The sequence below is a fragment of the Talpa europaea genome (assembly GCF_964194135.1).
Source record: "Talpa europaea genome assembly, chromosome: 2".
Lineage (NCBI taxonomy): Eukaryota > Metazoa > Chordata > Mammalia > Eulipotyphla > Talpidae > Talpa > Talpa europaea.
Window position 1 is genome coordinate 46,250,506 of NC_140068.1, and position 20,125 is coordinate 46,270,630.

Here is a 20,125-nt window from a genome sequence, read left to right on the forward strand (position 1 = left end):
AACTTCTATATTCTTGGTGTTTGTTCTATCTTTAATCTCTTAAACAAAGAACCTTACCTAGTCTCTAACTTTAACTTTGTTACATTTCTTGTCTCAACTGTGGTGCATTTTAGTATTTTTATTCCAAATAACCTTAAATTCAGAATATTTATTATTTTATCAGTGCCTTGGAGGGTTGGAGTAGATTGTGAGGGAAGGATTTTTACCTCCTCTTATTTCTGTTATTAAGTTCTAACCCTAGAGATCTTCTCTTTTTATCTTTATTCAGAGATATAACGTTTTTCAGATTTACCTTATTATTCCCTTTTCCTACGAGGACCAGAACCTTATCGCCCAATATCCATTACTGTAGCTCCTGCCTGGATGATCTCCCTTTATACTGGTGTTGCACTCATTTTAATGATTTATCATGTTACTACATTTGTAAATGTTACTACATTTATTACATTTATCATGTTACTCCTCTGATAACAGTAATACCTGCATCTTTTACTTGATTTTCAGTATTGATAATTAAGCTCTCAATTTACTTATACTAACTTACTTAGTTCAACATACGTAGGGATAGGATTCTGGTTACACCAGTGCCTTCACTATGTCTTCCAGGGAGACACAATTTCTCCTCCTCTGCTTTTTCCTTATGTTCTTTAGCCTGATGTGCTTGCTTCTCTGCGTAAGCAAAGTCCTGCCAAGTTTAAATTTCTAGTTTTCGTTCATACTGTGACCTCAAGCATCCTTGTAATTCACTCATCTGCACAATCTCTAAACTCTCAGTGCATTGTCATCTGTATTAGACAGTTTTCACCATGAAATTGGGATTTTTTAAATAGCTCTTGTTAAAATGCAGTGTTGGCACATACTAGGTACTCAATAATACTTTCTGAATAATCATAAAAATCACAAATCATTTTCAGTTTGCATGTCTGGCAGATAAACAGAAGGTAGAGACTTTCCTGTTTAAGAGATCTTATTCTTTAATTTTTAGGGTAGAGAATGGGGGGAAGAGGATAACATTGCTTTCTAGTTGCTGCATATGTTACAAGATTATAGAAATTTGGGTCAAATTAAGTGCAAAAGGTTATTTATTTTCATGAAACATTAGGTGGAACATGCAAGATAATATTGCTGAATGTGAAAATTTATTCTTATAAACTGTGAATGGTTCTATGTATTTAAAAGAAATTAAGAGTAAATGTGTTCAGTTACCTATCTGCTAAGTTCTTTGATATAACCTTATAATTTATCCAGTCTTTTCTGTTAAAAATGTGGGGAGTTAAATACAATCTAGGCAGTTAAAAGTTTTTAGTTAAGACTTACTTTTTTTGTGAATAGTTGTTAAAATGTCAGAACATTATCTAGAACTATTTATTATAAATAAAGATCTAGTGATGATTATAGAAAGGGCATTTAGCATGCTAGTTAAGAAAATCAGATCGGTGACTGAAATACAGCTAACATATTTTAATGTTATTTTTTGGGGGTAGCCATTTAAAGATCGCTGTGAATGGTTCTATGAACATTTGCATTCAGGACAACCTGATTCAGATATGGTGCACAGACCAGTGAATGAAAATGATATTCTGCTGGTTCATAGAGGTATGTTTAATAAGGAAACTGTGTGTGAGGCAAAAAATTCTGGTTATTGTAAATTTTAATTTGTAAAATTAACCAATGTTGCATGTTTAGACTCTATTTTTAGGAGTAGCTGTGAAGTTGTGTCTAAAGCAAGTTGTGCAAAACTAAAGCAGGGAATTGCTGTACGGTTCCATGGAGAAGAAGGCATGGTGGGTATAAAAATAAGTACCATTAAGATTATTCTCTATATAAGATTGAGATGCACTTGAATAAAAATTCAACATTTAATTGATAATGGAAGAAATACAATATTTTAATTTATTATTTAGAAAATATTTTTCTCATATATATCTGTTGACAATTTTATTTTCTTGAACTCAGGGTCAAGGTGTTGTGCGGGAGTGGTTTGATATTCTCTCTAATGAGATAGTCAATCCTGATTATGCATTGTTTACCCAGTCAGCTGATGGTAAGTTGTACAGTCTAGATGACTTTTTCTGTGACTTATCACAATTTCAGATATCTTCTATCTTATCCTTTGGTTTCCTCAGCAATCACAACTGGATGTATTTCCCCATTTCATAGAAAAGAAATTGAAATCCATTTTTTGTTAACTCAGTTAATGAGTAGTAGAACCATGAGTGAAACCCCACTCAAGTCTAGTATTCTAAACAATAGAATTTCAAATGCTTTCTGCTGAGCCCAAAGAAGTTTCAAATCCTACTGCTGAGCCAAAAGAAGTTTTTATGTGTTCATTGTAAACTAAAATGGACTTAATTTAAGGGTTGTCCTAGTTCTATTTTATTTGAGTTAAAATGCCCTTCTGTGAAACAGTGCTGCTAGACAGACCTGAAAATAAAATATCCTTATTTGGAAAGATTAAAATTTGCTAGTCCCATTTGAATTTCGAAGGTTTAACATTTATTGCTCATAAAAACCAAAGTCTAGAAAGCATCCTAAATCTTAATTTGTAATCTTTTTATGTATAATAATTTAGTTTTCAGATGTTTTTTTAAATTTTTTTTTAAGATTGATTTATTTATGCATACAAAAGCTGGGGTACAGGCCAGAGGTAACAGGGGTGAGAGGATTCACCCTGGGGTGAGAGGAGACAGAATTGGGAACAAAACAGGCGGATTGACTGAAATACACTGCTGAGGAGAGTAGTGAGTGAGACAGGAGAGGTCTTGCTGTACCTTGTGGGTCAGCTCCCTGGCTGGGAATTCTGTGCTGCAGTGGCTGCGGATAGCTTCATAGTGCTGCGACTTAACCCCTTGTGCACTAGGAAGGTCCCTTGGATGTTTTTTTAAAAGACCAAGACCTGACAACTAAAAAGCTCATATTTAACTATGTAATAGAGATTAAAAACTAATTTCATATTGTAGACTAAATGAGATGCCTTTGTGTGAAGTATGCTTGAGTGTTTTCTAACTTAATAGACATATCCAAGTGAAGGTGGGATTTTAAAAGCTTTGCACAGTTGCTTTAATTTCTTGAGAATCTTATTTCCCAATGTTTAAATTCTTTTATAAGGAGAAAAAATCTCATTGTCAATTTTGATTGTTTCCAATCAAACCAGCAGCAAATCTTCAGTGATTAAGAAGCATGATTCTAAGAGAGGCCAGTGCATTGATGCTAGGGAATTATAGGTAGTTCCCTTTGTGATAGTGACCTCATACCTCATTGATTTGAAATGAAATAGGAATATGTGACTTCCTGCTTTAACTCTAACTTTTGATAATTTACTTTGAGATGAATTTGGTGTTTTTGCGATTTTAGGACAAGTTTGATGAGACTGAGCTTAGTTATTTAGGCCTAATCTTTAAAGCAAGGGTTAGCATTAGAGTGTTTTATATTTATGACTTGTCTTTATAGCCTCATATTGAGAGTCTGTTTAGTTTCTTACCTGAGAAACAGATTTGGTGTCAAATCATTAGAAGGTACTTCATACTACAAATCATAGCAGAATGTATGTTGAAGTACAAAGACAAAAATTATGATTTGTCCTTTTTTGGAAGCTACATTAGTCTTCTCTTTGGAATTATAGTATTAATAAACTAAAATATAGATGAAATATTTCCCTCCTTATGTTTGGTTGACATGAAGAGAATTACACTTGGAAATGCTTGGGTAGAGCTAATATCTATAATATATAATTTTTTTAAAAGCTTGTTTTCTAGTCAAATGAAGATGCTTACTATAGAAATAGTGTATTATAGTAGTGGCTAAAAATTTGGCCTTTGGTGATACACTGGATGTGAGTTCTGGGTCTGTCCCTTTTTGCTGTGATCTTGAGCCAATAAATTTAGCTTTTCTTGGCCTCAATTTCTTCACTTGAAATTATGATATGTTAATATGTTTTGTAATGTAGCAAAAAAAACAACTTGCTGACATGTAAAAAAGCTTAGCCCAGTTCTTGGTACATAGACATAAATATTAGATGCTACTGCTATTACTCTGTAGAAAATGATATTTTCTTAGGCAATAAGCTTTTTCTGAAGTGGTTCAAATAGTTGGAAAGGTTACAGCTACAATTATTCTGAACTTAATTGTTTTTTAACTAGTTTTCAAGTGAAAAAAACTTAATTCCTTTCCTGAAGATTTTTTTTGCTCCATTTGTTTTCTTTTTTTCCTTTTGATTTCTCTTTATTCTTTTTAATAGCACAGATTTCCCAGGTAGTACTTAGTGAAGGAATTATACACAAGGGAGGAAAATAGTCATTAAAAAGTCTTTGGTGGTTCATCAGTAAACCTTAAACCTAAGCATTCACTGTTCAATGTTTAAAAAACATTTGTGATTATTGTCACAATACTCTGTTTTTGGAATTGTGGTTAGGTTTGTGAAGCTCTTTCTTCATCTCACAAAACTTTACTTTGATTTCTAAAATCCAATCTTATCTGGGAATGATTCTCAAAAGGTACTTACCGGTGATTAACTCGCTGCATGTGATCTTTTTCAGTCATTCAGCCATGAGTTTCCAAGTATGTACCTTAATAGCTAAGTAAACTGGTCACAGCAAGTTAGACCATTACCATCACTGATAAGTCAAAAAGCAATGAAGCACAGTGAGTTACTGTCAAAATATGTGTCCTACATGAGCATACATTTCACTTTCCAGTACTTTTTTTTTTTTTTACCTAAGTACCTGGAAGAGTAGTAAATAGCTTTAAGATCAATAGTCCATTGTTGAATGAATGGGAGAATTTGTAATCTGAGTTAGTGATCACAGAAAAATGGGGAAGGATGATTCTTAAAAGGTGGGATCTTGATATTAGGTTTTCCCATTACACTATTTGTTTTTTTGCATTTAAAAAAATTCTGGTAGAATACACATAACAGAATTTGCAATATTAACCATTTTAAAGTACTAAGTATATTCACAATGTTATATAGGTCACTACCATCTGTTTTCAGGCCTTGTTCATTTAAGTGGAATCATATTCCAATACACTAGATTTGACATTAATTGGTAATTATTGCCCTTGCCATTTGTACTTTTACCTTATTGATGCTTATTTATACTTGATTAGTTGTCATGAGAAAGAACTGTTAGACTTGTATACTTAACTGATTTTTTGATATTGTTAAAAGGCATTAAATTCATTGACTAGGTCTGTCATGCAAGAACAATAGTACATTTAAAATTTTTAGTTATTCTCTTATAATGCTCTATTCCTTAAGGAGAAAAAGAGTGGTGAATACCTACTGCACTGAGCATATATAGAAGAATGATACAATGTCTTAATTCACAGCCTAGTAGTTACTGCCATACTGCATAGGAAAAAGTGTGCATCTGTGTGTACTGTCTTTTAATATTTCCCAGGGTACCTCTGACACATCTTCCAACTGCTTTCAGTAAAAGTATTCTCAGTTTTTTTCTCTGCAGACTTATGCTGATGAATCTATGTGAATTAATGATTATGTTTTGAATATCCAATTTCACCACCTGTTATATAATCCACAAAGATCATTTCTCTGAAAGTTTAGACATACTGTAATCTTAGCTTTGCTGATCTTGTATGTGAACTAATTTACCTGCTTTGAAATGATCTCTCTTCTACGTATTGATTCTTAAGAAATTATTTTGCATTTATTTTAACAGGAACAACTTTTCAGCCTAATAGCAACTCCTACGTGAATCCAGATCATTTAAACTATTTCCGGTTTGCTGGACAGATCCTGGGATTAGCTTTGAACCATAGGCAGCTGGTTAACATTTATTTCACAAGATCATTCTACAAGCACATTCTTGGTATGGCTCTATTATTAGATCTATGAATTTATATAAAGTGCTTTTCTTTCTTTCTTTTTTTTTTTTTAAAGCTACTGCCTAATGACAACCTGTAGAATGCTTTAGAGGCTGTTTTATTTGTACTGAGAAATCCCGTCCTAGGTTTTGGCTTTTTTTTTTTTTTTTTTTAAGTTTTTTTTTTTTATGCAAGAACCGGGGTATAGGCCAGATGTGCGGGAGGGTGAGAGGCTTCACCAGAGATAGAGCCGGGAACAGAACAGACAGACTGATGAAATACACTGCTGAGGGGAGCAGCAGGCGAGACAGGAGAGGTCTGCAGTGCCACGTGGGACCCTCACCAGCTGGCTGGGATTGAACTGGCGCTGCAGAGGCTGCAGACAGCTTCACAGCACTGCGCTCAACCGCCTGCTCCACCAGGGGAGGCCCTAAAGTGCTTTTCTTACAGTCTTTAGGAAACCTAATTAGATAAGTGGTGGCATTTTGGGTGAAATCAACTTATTTATTTTCATTTTTTTTTTTTTAAGATTTATTTGTTTATTTATACAAGCACAGGGTACAGTCAGAAGCGCAGGAGGGTGACAGAATTCACCAGAGCCAGAGCAGGGAACAGAACAGGCAGACTGACGAAATACACTGCTGAGAGGAGCAGCGGACGTGGCAGGAGAGGACTGTCGTGCCATGTGGGACCCTCGGCCAGCAGCTGGGGATCGAACTGGTGCTGCGGGCAGCTTCGCAGCCCAGTGCTCAACCGCTGCTCCACCAGGGGAGGCCCTATTTTCATTATTTTTTAAAGCTGTATTTCTTTTTTTTTTTTTTGAAGATTTATTTATTTATGTATACAAGAACTGGGGTACAGACCAGAAGCGTGGGGGACGGTGAGAGTCTTCACCAGAGACAGAGTGGGGAACAGAGCAGGCAGATTGACTGAAATTGACTGAGAGGAGCAGCGGGCAAGTCAGGAGAGTTCTGCTGCACCACTTGGATGGCTCCCTGGCAGGGGATGGAACTTGTGCCGCAGTGGCTGCGGAGAGCTTCATAGGTTGCGTCTTAACCCCTTGCGCTACCAGGGAGGCCCTGAAATCAGCTTTTTAAAATTGTAAAATAAGTATGAAAGGCATTTGGAAACTTGAGGGAGAGAAAAACAACTTATTACAAAAAATTGTTTTAGCATGTGTTCTATTTATGCAAATCATGCATTATATAATAAGAATATACTTAAGAGAATGGACACTATTGTATACTTTTCACAGTGTACAATAACTTCCTGAATATATATTTCAAAGAAAGATTACATTGTAAAAACAGAAAAAATGTAAATGTAAATTAATAATTTCCAGATTCAGGAGTTAGCATCCTTTTAAATCATGCTGAGAATTGGATTGTGTTTTGCAGTTTTAAAAAGCAACTGTAGAGGGCAGTATTTTACCATTAAACAGATAAGGAAAGGATGAATCATTTAGAATATAACTGCTGTATGTTTGCATTTTTAGGCATTCCTGTAAATTACCAAGATGTGGCATCCATTGATCCAGAATATGCCAAAAATTTGCAGTGGATTTTAGATAATGATATTAGTGACCTGGGTCTCGAATTAACCTTTTCTGTAGAGACCGATGTATTTGGAGCAGTGGAAGAGGTGCCTTTGAAACCTGGGGGTGGAAGTATTCTTGTGACTCAAAATAACAAAGTGAGTATTAGAATTTTTACCTTAGTTATTGTTTCTAATTTGGGCCTCCTAGTTTGCTAATTACAATAAAGTTTCCTGGCACTAGCTGGAGGACTTTTGCTGTTATATTTTATAACAGATAAAATATTAACTGAACTATCAAATATAAAACTTTAAATTAGAAAGAATTCTTTCAGTGTTGTGTTTGTTATGCTGAGGTGATTCCTGAAGCAGCCTAGAGGAGAGTTCAGTTGATTGTATAAATTAGGCATCTGCATGTTGAAAAATCTGATTAGAAATATTTGTAATCATCACTACGACATATATTTCTCAGTTTTATATAATCACACCTATATATATATATATATATACCTATATATATATATAAAGTACAATGTAAGAGTTCCAGTAAGGAAAGAAGAAATGTAAGAGTTTTTAACATGCTTTTGAGATGCAATAAATCTGTGAGACCTCTGAACTTAATTTTTAAAAAACTTTACAGCTTGGTTGTTTTTATTACTTTATCTCATGTTCACACATGAGACTAAAACTAAAGAAGACTAAAACTTTTTCCTTTTCTTTAGTTGGATTATATTTCAGAAAAGCTTCAGAATCACCTAATTATAAAAAAAAATAATATTTACCAAAGCATTTTGTAGCCTAGAAATTTAGTAAAATACAGATTTTTTTTAGGTCAAAAAACTTGGCCACATTTTAACCTCTTTGAACATCAGTTTTATCTGTAAAGTTGGGATAATATCACTCACAGAATTGTCACTAGCATTTTATAAGCTGAAAAATTCACCACAATAGTTGGTTATTATTGGATAGTGTTCTATAAAAATAGGCTTTCAGTTTCAGATATATACAAGGAATGGGGACCACATGTTAAACTGTATAGTTTTACTTTTTGAAATTTGGATACTATACATTTTTTAAAAAGTTTAATTTTTGAAAATATTATCAGCAGCTAAGTTTTTAAAGATTTATACTAACAGTATTTTAGTCTATCTTTTTATTTTAAATGGGAGGACACTGAAATCTGAAGAGTTAATGGTAACGCTGGGGCCCAAACCCAGGTCGTTTTCCAGTTTCAAGTCTAATGTACTTTGTATTATTTACAAAATTAATCATGTTGAGGAAGATCTTAATGTCTTAATCTAATGGGTCATATTAAGTTGTAGAGATTAAAATAGTAAATTAGTGAAATTTATTTTAAAAATCTGTATGAGCTTGACAGTGAATGAAAATACCTTTTTTTAAAATCTTCCAGTTATAAATTGTCCATCTTGTAGTGCATTTATTATTTTATTTTATACTGGAGATCTCTGAATTAAGGATATAAAATCATAGAATCTTTATTATAAGCAGTCTCTTGATAAACTCATTTTCACGATCATTCCTAAGTGTGAATACTGTTTCTGGTAATTTGATTTTTTTACTCCTTTCAGATATATTTTATACAACAAAGCTGAAAGAGCCATTAATAATTGCATGATAGTTACATTCACACATATCTCTGAAACAACATCCTTCTCACTATGATATGTTTTTTGCTTAGGTATTTTAAATAAATATACATTCTTTTTCATTTGTGCCTTTTATTGAAATCCATAAAGAAGAAAGGGACTGAATATCACATGTGATTATGCTCACATTGAGGGTATATTCTTCATTGTAGGTCTAGTATGAGGCTGGAATGCTGTTGTAATATTAACAAGCTTGGAATTTTTGTTTCTAAGTTTAATACATTATTGTTTAGACATATGGACTGATTGCGTCATTGATTACAGGCTTACTTTTTAAATGAGTAGCTTTGATGCTTGAGTAAAAAGCAGGCTCTTAATCATTAATTTGTAAATTCTTTTCACTTTCACTTTTTCTGATGTATAATAAATTGAGCCTCTTAGTTTTCTAATATTACCAGTAAGATTCAAATATAATTGTGTATCATATTGTGGATGCTTAAACCATTAATTAATGTTTATTTAGTAGGCAACCTGATTCATTTTAAAAAATAAATCTTTCAGTATACCTGTATTTTAAAACTATCACTTATTTTAAAGTTGTTGAAATAGTCAATTTACAAATAAAATTTTCAAGCCACGTTCTTTAGAGACACTTGTTATTTTAAACTTACATTTCTGTCGTGAAGTTTTCTGTTACTTTAGGGTCAGCCTCTTATCTTTTTAGATAAAATGTTTTAATTATCACCTTCTGAGTTCAACTGAAGAATTTGTAAGCTTATTGAAACTTAAATGACTTGCCAAGCTTATTAGTGAAAGACTGTGTAAGCTGATCTCCACATGGGGGAGTCATTTATTCCTAAGTTTCATTGGAAGGTAATTAAGAGTGAAACCAGATCGATGAAATACTTCTGTTTAAAAAGTAGTATATTAAGTAAAAACAAGTAACATAGACAGAAGAATATAGGTTAGTTCCACATTTGAAATATAATGCTCATATAAATAAATTTTGTATCTCTCAGTGATACAAAAACCTAGAAAAATAACCTCCATGGTTTTGCTTTCAAAAATGGCTTAATTACCAGCAGCTAAAAATTTACCTTTAAATATTTTCATCTTAAATTTGTTTTTTTTTTTTTTTGCTTTTACTTGTTTCCCTTTGCTTTTCACTTTTAAATTCTTGACCAAGAGATGAAATTATAGAACTATAAAGTCTTATTTAAAACCGTAAAATCTTGAGCTAGCAGTGACAAGTTTTGCTTGGTTATTAGATCTTCCCATCTAGCTCTTAGAATGGAAGAGTAAGCTCATCAGTAGTGTTAACTTTTTTACAATACTAGTTATAAATCATTTAGCCTAGGAGAGGAAATAATAGGGTTGGGTGGGACAGGCTATCCAGGAATTGAGGAGGGGGGTGGACATTGGATTATAGAGGAAAATCATTAGGTGGTCAGATAGGAGTATGGAATGGGGGTAGGAAATGTTTGGACTTACAGGAAGGCATAGAGATGACAAAGTGTGAGTTATCTGGGGAACCACAGGTAGATCAGAATTGTAGAATTTAGCTTAGATTTCAAAGTAAATGAATGGAGAAGATTTGGGATGGGGGTGTTATACAGGGGCCAAGTCCTGAAGACTTTGCATCCACAATTAGGAATTTGAAAAGTATTCTGAAAGCTATGAGGTTGATTGCAAATGTTGAAAAATGGGACACCTTGACTGGATTTCTGTTTTCTTGGGAGAACAATAACAGACTCAGCTTGAAGTATGAAGAATGGATTAAAACAGCAATTTTGGAATCAAGGCAACTAATGGGTGGTTATGACTGTTCTAGGGGAGCATGTATGAGAGATTTTATAAGACAGTGGCAGTGAGGATGGAAAAAATGAGGAAGCTTTTGAGGATATAGAATTTATACAACAGTAATTGTTTGCAAAGGTGAGAAAGAAGGATTAAAGGATAACTGCCATTTTTGTGAATTGGACTCCACAGTGACTGGTGGTTTTGCCATCTTCATCTGTTTTTATTTATTCTATTTTCTAGTTTTAACAATAGTTACCTACCACCTGTTAAATACTATGTGAATATTTCAGGTTTTTCATATGTCTCTGTGTATTTTTCATTCACTATTATAACAGCCTTTAGAGATGATTATTTCTATTTATTTAGTGTGGTAACAATTTTAGTATTAAAATCATATGACATTTATTAGGTACTTGTAATGTGCTGGGCACTATTTTATCTGTATTGACTTATAATTTAAACAATTCTATGAGAGGTGTAGGTTTCCTGTTCTATAGGCAAGGAAACCGAGATATTAAGAGATTAAGTAGCATCCTCCAAATCACATGGTTAATCAGAGGTGGAGCTAGGATTTGATGAAGGTACTCTATAAATTTCCAGCCTACACATGTATCTTTGTCCAGTGGCTCAAAACTAGTAACTGGTGGGCCTTCTATTTAAATTTAGGTCTCTTTGATTCTTTGATGTTAGGGCTCTCTTTTACTAAAAGGCAATGAATATGAACAAAGTGGCAAATTTATTATGTTTGTTAAATTATAAAATTTAATGTGTTCACTTTCCTCCCCCTAGTTCATTTTCATTTGGTAAATACACATTGCATTTTATTGCTAGTTTCATTTGATTTACTTCACAAAAATACATTTGATGCACAGACAGCACAAAATACAGGCTAATGTAGATAGATTATTGACTTAAGTGGATTCCTTATATGCAACTTCAGAAAAGTATACTATGAGAAATCTATTTATTATTCTGGAATTTTTTAGAACAGCTCAGGTCTAAGTTTTTCTATATTGAGTGTATGTGTGTTTATTTGATGGGGCTTCAGATTATCTTTACTATCTTCCTATGTGGAAGGAGAACTGTTTTTTTGGAAGAAAAATAGTTTTCAAAAAATGTGTCAGTTTTCAACATCATCACTACCCTTGAAACCTGTAGTTTCAGGTTCAAAGCCTGAAAAGAAGTAAACATTTTTGAGGAAGATTTTCAAGGGATGATATTATTCATTCCATATATTCAGAAGAATAGGAGATTATTAAAACAAAGTGTTTCTGTAACTAGACATGTAATTTAAATGGAACATAATGTTTGAGAGTGGAATCTCCTTAATGTTTTATTTTTATTTCACCTCCTTTTAGCCATCGTATTCGCTAACCTATCTTATATCATGTTACCAAGTTCAGATGTTGCATTAGTTGACATTTCCTTTATTTATGCTTTTAGCCTTGTCACTGTGCTAAAGCTTTCTTAGTTGAAAACTTTCTATATACTAATGTAACTGTTTCATCAGTTCAGTTACTCAGATTCTTTAATATGGTTAACTCTCCAATTTTAATTCTGTAACATTTATTGATAATATTATTTTATGCCCTCAAAGAATGGACAACAAAAACTCAGGTAGGACAGATACGATTTCTTTTGGGAGTAACAGTTTGCCCACCCCAAAGTTATGCCATCTCTTTTAATAACTTAGAACAAAGTGAGACTTTAGGTTTAGTTTATATGTAATGTTGAATCATGTAGCTCATTTTACCTGTGTTTTGTGGAGTGATTGTCATTTTTCACTTCTGCTATTTTCTTAAAGCATGTAATATAGTTGATGTAGTTATGCAAGGGCAGAAAGTATGTGGCTAAGTTACATGGACACCTTCAAAGGTGATGAGACTGCAGCCAGTGTATTTGTCTAAAATATAAACCATCAAAATAATAGTACATAGTAATAGTGAATGTTCATAGTAGTAATTCACAATGTCATCCAGAAAATGTTAATTTGTGTTAACCTCTTTTTTGAAGGTGTGTGCTGTTTAAGGAGACAGAGAAACATTTTGGAATCCTTTAGCTTTTGATTTTTTTCTATTAAACATACTTTCAGTTACTTTACTGAACAACTCAAGAGGATTTTGAGTGGCTAGGATTTTATTCCTTTACTTAAAAATAACATCTCAAGATTCATCCACATCTAAATTATATCTTGATATGGAGGCTGGTATCTGAAGGGGTTGATTTTTTAGAAAAAAATTATATCTAGTAACTGGGAGCCAAAGTTAATGAAATAAATGTGGGAAATAATATTGGAAGGGCACATGTGAAGAAAGATTAGTGTACCTGTGAGTGTTAATTATTTAAAAAATAGAGTGTGTGAAGAAATAATAGGAGTTAGTTGATAATAAAATGTGTACTGCTCTTATAAATATAGAATACATATTAAATTAGGTAAAGTGTACTCAAGCAATTCATGCATCTTTTACTTTCATGCTTCATAATTTGTTACAGTCTTGAGCAATGATTATTGAATGGTGCCTTGAGATTATATTAAGATTATATTAAGATTATATTATTAAGATAATGTTCATGTGTACAGGTCACTGCTGCACACGTGGAAGTGTATTAAATATATTCTTGGATTGGGCTCTGAAAATTTGCTTGATGTTTATGTTTGATTGTTGGTACACATTTCTGTCTCTGGTAACTAACTGTGTATAGCTGATTAATTCCTATAGTGGATAAAAACCTTTGGATGGTTAGAAGTGGGTCTTTGGGGTGGGAGTAGACTGAATAACAAAGATGGCAGCTTTTCCTGTGCCAAATTGAACAAAGAGCCATGTGGGATTTGGGGAATGCTGTGAGGAATCCACTCTGACACTTCTGTAGCTCTGAGATGTATGGTGAATTCATAATCAATAGTCATATGTAACTTGCTGGCTCGGTGCCTTTGAGGTGTTTTTTTGGAAACAGCTCAAATTAATTCCAAAAAAGAAGAAAGGGGCCTAAAACAGGTTTTCTCCATGGAGGTGAGAACCATGTGTAAAATACTGACTTTAACTCAGGAAGTTTCACTGAGATTTAAAAATATATACATAAGTAATAGTTTATACCTATCTACAATTTACCTGTCATTCTATAACTCTAGCTGTAGTTTTATGATGTGCAAATTCATTGTATTCTGAGCCAAAATACATTATTTTTTACTAGTAAAATCTTAAGTGATACTATTTGCTATGACATTGATGATATATTTTAAAATAAAATGTGTGCAAATAGTTTATCTTAACCCAGAATCAAATCAGCTGTGTTTGAAAGGGCTACTTTATCAACTTTGTGTATGCATAAATGAATTTGATGAATATGCACATTTGTCACATATTTTTGATGTAAGGTGTTGAACACTTTTCAAAATGACTACTTCTTTTTTAGGTGTTTGGGATATATATTGTTAGACAAAGCAGAGCTCTGTCTGCCTACAAAGAGATTGTGTTCTAATGAGACATTTCAGTCAGAGACATTAGGAAGTACAAAGACACTTGAACAAGTTTGTGTTTTTTAGCAATAGAGTGAATGAACAAGGAGGGGAGTGGAAGGAAATGAGAACAAAACAGAGGCTAGATAGATTATATAGGGTCTTATAAGACTAAGAAAAGAATTTGGATTTTACTCTCAGTGTAATGGGAAGTCATGGCAGGGTTTGGAACAGGAGAGTTACATGATCTGAATTACCTCTTTATCTCTATCTCTCTTTTAAAATCACTCAGTTGTGTTGAGAAGAAACAGTACAGAGAGAAAAATGGAAAGAGGGACTCCAGAGGGTCTAGTAACACAGGTGAGAAATGATGATGACTTGGACCAGAATGCTTAGAAGTGGTAGTGAGACAAGGTCATATTGAGGATATTTTTCAAAGGCAGAGCTGATAGCACTAGCTGGCATAGAAAGGAATCATAGGTGATTGATTCCTAGGATTTTCACCTAACTAGCTTATTGAAAAGTTGTTTATTGGTCTGCTGATGTGTATGAATATTGGTGCCAAATTAATTCTAAACCATTACCTCTTAAATGAGAAATTATTATATCAACATCTTATGTATGAAAAATTAAAAACATCACAAAAACTTTCTTTTATAGGCGGAGTATGTCCAGCTTGTTACTGAACTCCGAATGACAAGAGCCATTCAACCTCAGATCAATGCTTTTTTGCAGGGCTTTCATATGTTCATTCCGCCTTCCCTCATACAACTTTTTGATGAATATGAATTGGTAAGGAAAAAAATCAGTTCTTTTGTTGTTACATAGCAACATAAAACTCCAATTTATGTAATTCAGAAATAATCTTGGAGTGCTATGATGAATGGAATAATATGTAATAAGACATCAGATGGTTTAATATTCATGTTTAGAAAGGGATTATCTCAAAGTCGAGTACTGACTGAAGACGGTGCCATCATAATTGATAGACTCCCCTATATTATTCCTTTATCAGCTTTGTCAGAGGACTGCACCTCATTGCCCATTTTGAAGATAGTAAGTCACCATAGACCTACCAGTCTCTTACACATCCTATGTTTGTTTCCTTCTCTAAACGGTGATTGTAGGGCCTCTCTGGTGGCTCAGGGGTTAAAGACAGCGCTATCAAGCTATTGCCAGTCTCTGCAGCATGAGTTCTATCCCCAGCTGGCCAGGGAAAAATGGGAAAAAAAAAAAAAGAAACGGGTTATCTGATTTGTGCTTCTGCTTCCCTCAAGCTTTGTAACCAAATTAGCTATTCCTTAATGTGACATGGGATCAGATGATGATAAAAATGGAATATGTTCTGTAGTGTTCAGCTTGGCAGATGTTGAAGCCCAGTCTTCCCCAAAGTAATATTTACATAATTTCTGAATTTATTTGGTCATATGAAGTCAAGGAGGCTGGTACTAACACTTGTACTTCAAAAAGGAGAATTAAGAGAATTTTTCTTGTTTTTGTGTTATCTTCTCTAACTTCATATTATATATATATATACACACACACACACATATTTATATATTAATATATATTTTTGTATGTGTATATATATTTACGCTTCTTCATTTCAAACCCATGTGAAGTCTACTTTCTTTGCTGGTCTGTAATCCGTAGTGAGTGCTATGTTTTGCTCCTTAATTTGTCTTCCTTTCATTATGCTCTAAAGGAATTTCTTATTTTGTGTGATTTATGTCTATGCTTTGCCCTGTTTTTCTTTTCTCTTTCGTTTTTGGTAATTATTTTCAAATTCTTTGACTTGTCTAAATCTTTACTAAAGCACAGTAGTTTAAATAGAGCTTTCTTATTTAAAAACTTACAATTTAGGATAGTAAATACTAGATCAATAGAAAACTATCCTTTAGTATTTTGTTCATAGGTTAGTTTTACCACATGCTTTTCATTTTTATATTTTAATAAATGTACTGGTATGTCCCTTTAATTACACCCCCCCACCCCCCCCACCCCACCTCCCCCCCACCCCCCCAGTATTTTCAGCTCTTTGTTTGATGATCTTCCTGGAAACTAGACTACCATTAGAAAAATTTATTTTTTCGTATGTTGGGGAATGTTGACTTTAAATGATCTGAATTATTGCACAACAGAGTTCTTAAGAGACCTGAATCTCTTCTAAAAAATAAGAACTTTTTATTATATTGCCTCCTTTTTCTTAGTGACTAGGGTTTCTTTATTATCTTTTCTTTGGCTTAACCCAGGTTTTGTTCAAGTTTTTGTTTTGATTTCATATTGAGAATATATAGTCTCTTTATAGAATTTACCAAATATATAAAATAAAGACATAAACAAAAGGTATTGTTCTTAAAATTGTACATAAAAACTCGTTGCATGTTTTTTATAAAACTATTGTCTCTTAGATTTTAATTAAATTGTATCAATGTGGAGATGTCTTAAGATCTCACAATATTTATCAGTATTAAGGGTTCTTTTCCAGGTAGTACTTTTTATTGATGACATGCAGAAACTGTCATAAAAGTAAATCAGTTTTACATGGGATTAGTTTCCAATTAAGACAAATTTACTATTCAAATGTAATGGCTTTTTCCCCCCAAAGAAGATTAATGAAATATTTTTCTTCCTCCCCAAAGGAGCTGCTGCTTTCTGGCATGCCAGAAATTGATGTGAGTGATTGGATAAAAAATACAGAATACACAAGTGGCTATGAAAGGGAAGATCCAGTTATTCAGGTAAAGTCTCTCTAGAGCTTAGAATGAAGTTTTGCCATTTAATTTTGTAAGCTTTTCAGCACGATTGGATGAAAACCTACATTAATTAACAAAGTAAAGTTTTTCCCTAAATTCTTCTCATGGGAATATTGCATATGAATGCTTTGTATAAAATCATTTTTGATAAATGAGTTTTGTAGAATAAAATATGCTTTATGAATATTGCATATTTCTCTGGTATTAACACGTCTACAGTTGCTCTGAAATAGGAGCTAAGTTTTTTTTTGTTCTTCTTGTTAGTGGTTCTGGGAAGTTGTGGAAGACATTACTCCAGAGGAGAGAGTGCTTCTTTTGCAGTTTGTTACTGGCAGGTAAAAAGTGTTTTTATGATAATGTGGAAAGAATTTAATGTATTCCATTTTTTAATGGCTTAGAGATAAACAATCAAGATGAATTATTACTCTGACTTGTCAGTTTCTCACCTCCCTTTCCACTCTTTTAGGTAGTAAACATAGATTTATTTAGGCATTAACGATAAAACACATGTAGTGCTCAGTAAATGTTTATTTAACATATATAATAATAAACTTCTAATCAGGATATTAGAACGTATATTGTACTTTATAACTTGGTAATCTCCATTCTGCAGGTAAGTTAATGACAGTAGTCACATTTTTAATACTTGTATGTTGCTAAATAACACATACACAAACATGCACACACGACATGATTCTCATATGCAGCGATTTTTCTCCAGTTCTTATCAAATGTCTCACCATTTATGGCCTAAGAAATTATTCATGATACTGCACTTTGAAAACTCTACTTTAGAGCCAATTAAATATAGATACTAGGAAACTAGATGACTTTAACTTATATTTATGAAAGATGAAAATAAAAGGCTATTTTTTTCACTCTTGATAACTTAGAATTTTATCGGTGTACCTCTATAAAAAATGGCTCATTTTTGAAATTTAAACGTATATCATTCTTATAGAGAAGTTAGAACAAACAGAAAATAAGAAAAATACCCCCTGCCACAATAACCATTATCAATATATTGATGTGTTTACGTTGCTTTATTTTTTCTATTTTAGAAACAAAATTGAATGTATTTCTGCATAAAGTATATGTGTAATTTAAAGTTCATTATTTTCTTATTTTAATAGTTATTGAAAATGGAGACTAGATAGAAGAAAATGAAAATTCCATTGAAGTAATTGCACTATTCAGAAATAGTTAACATTTTGCTTTATATTCTTAGTCTTTTAACTATATAGAAAAATAATTGGAGTCTCATAATTTTAAAGAAATATACATGAATATTCACAGATTTTCGACTAAAGATATGAGAAAAATGTTAGGTTTTATTTCTTTTTTTAATTCTTAGTGCTAAGAAATAGCTAAAAATTTGAGCAATTTAATTGAAATTATAATTTAAAAATACAATTTTACTAAATTACATGTAGGAAGTAGGACAATTCAAGTAAGAGAAAAAGGTAATCGAATTTCTAAAGGTAATCACTGTTAACATTTTGGTTATTCTTCTAGAATTTTCCCACCTATATGAATTTTTACTTTTTGAAAGTGTTTTCCCTATTTTATAATCTTTGAATTTAACAATGTATCATTAAAATTATTCCATTTGTAGATCTAATTTTATTTTCTTGTTTTTCCACTGTCCAATATGTTTATTAATCATGGAAATACAAATTAATATTGCAACAAGATAATCAGCATACACACAAGGGGCTAAAATGAAAAGACTGACAATAACAAAAGTTAATGAAGATAGGGAATAACTGCCAATCTTATACTTTTTTTTTTTTTTTTAATAGAGGCATGTTTTTATTTGTTTATTTGTTTGTTCGTTCGTTTTGTTTATACATGCACTGGGTACAGTCAGAAGTGCGGGAGGGTGAGAGAATTCACCAGAGCCAGAGCAGGGAGCAGAGCAGGCAGAAGGACCAAAGGACACTGCTGAGGGGAGCAGCGGGCGGCAGGAGAGGTCTGCGCGTCATGTGGGACCCTCCTCTGGTGGCCGGGGAGCAGCCGGGGATCGAACCTGCGCCGCAGAGGTCGCCGGCAGCTTTGCAACCCAGCGCTCAACCGCTGCGCCACCGCGGAGGCCCCTTATACATATATTTTTGGAATGTAAAATATTAGAACTATTTTGGAAAACAGCCTGACACTTTATTATAAATTTGTTAGTAAAATCAACATAACATCCAACAGTTTTATTCCTAAAAATTTACCCAAGAGAAATGAAAAGATAAGTCCGCACAAAGATCTGGAAATGAATGTCCTTTAGCAGCATTTTTCATAGTGATTCCATACAAAAACAATCCAAATGTTCATTAATAATTGTATGGACAGGGCCTCCCTTGTGGCGCAGGGGGTTGAGTGCTGCACTGTGGGGCAGTCCGCAGCCTCTGCAATGCAGGTTCGATCCCCGGCCTGCCAGAAAGAAACCCACAATGTGAAGCAGACCTCTCCTGTCTCGCTTGCTGCTCCCCTTTGCAGTGTGTTTCAGTCAGTCTGCCTGTTCTGCTCCCTGCTTTGTCTCTGGTAAATCCTCTCACCCCCGCCCCCGCATCTCTGGCCTGTGTGCCAGCTCTTGTATGCATAGATGAATAAATCTTTAAAAAAAAAAAATTGTATAGACAAGCAAAATGTGATATGTTTATACAAAAAAATAACACCCACCAGTTAATATCAATGAAAAACAGTCACATTGATTCACAGAAATGAATATAAAAAATATTACCTAATGCACAATGATCTAATTTTTAAGTAGCTGCCTATTCTTCTGTTTAGAATCATCCTTATTGATAGTCACCTTTATTGTTAATTTATACTGTTTATGAAGGTGATGTCAATAAGGATGATCAATCTGGACTTTATGTTTGTTTTTTGTTGTGAGGTAGGGCTCTTACTATTTTTCTAAATGGCTTATGTATAAACCCTATTTGATGAATTATTATACTTCCCCCTGTGATTTGGTTGGTATAAGTTTTAAAATGCAGAAAACAATTACAGATGACCCCTGACTTAAGATGTTTTGACTTTATGGTGTGAAAACTGCACATTCATTAGAAAGCACTGTGCAGAACTCTATCATGACACAGGGCTGTAGTAGTGAGCTACGGCTCTCAGTCAGCATTTCAGTAGCGATATTTTCGATG

General features: G+C 33.2%; 1 protein-coding gene across 5 annotated transcripts in view; it reads left to right on the plus strand.

The window, feature by feature from the left end:
* The window catches only part of HACE1 (HECT domain and ankyrin repeat containing E3 ubiquitin protein ligase 1), a gene marked incomplete at both ends in the record, with an annotated part of 68,742 nt that overhangs the window by 43,222 nt on the left and 5,395 nt on the right, over window positions 1-20,125 (plus strand). For all 5 annotated transcript variants that reach the window (XM_084228205.1, XM_084228206.1, XM_084228207.1 and 2 more), the window contains 8 exons: window positions 1,485-1,596; window positions 1,687-1,784; window positions 1,957-2,044; window positions 5,679-5,828; window positions 7,319-7,515; window positions 14,881-15,012; window positions 16,863-16,961; window positions 17,241-17,311. In XM_084228205.1, the coding sequence (XP_084084331.1) occupies window positions 1,485-1,596; window positions 1,687-1,784; window positions 1,957-2,044; window positions 5,679-5,828; window positions 7,319-7,515; window positions 14,881-15,012; window positions 16,863-16,961; window positions 17,241-17,311 (947 nt within the window). The remainder of the gene's footprint in view (window positions 1-1,484; window positions 1,597-1,686; window positions 1,785-1,956; window positions 2,045-5,678; window positions 5,829-7,318; window positions 7,516-14,880; window positions 15,013-16,862; window positions 16,962-17,240; window positions 17,312-20,125) is intronic.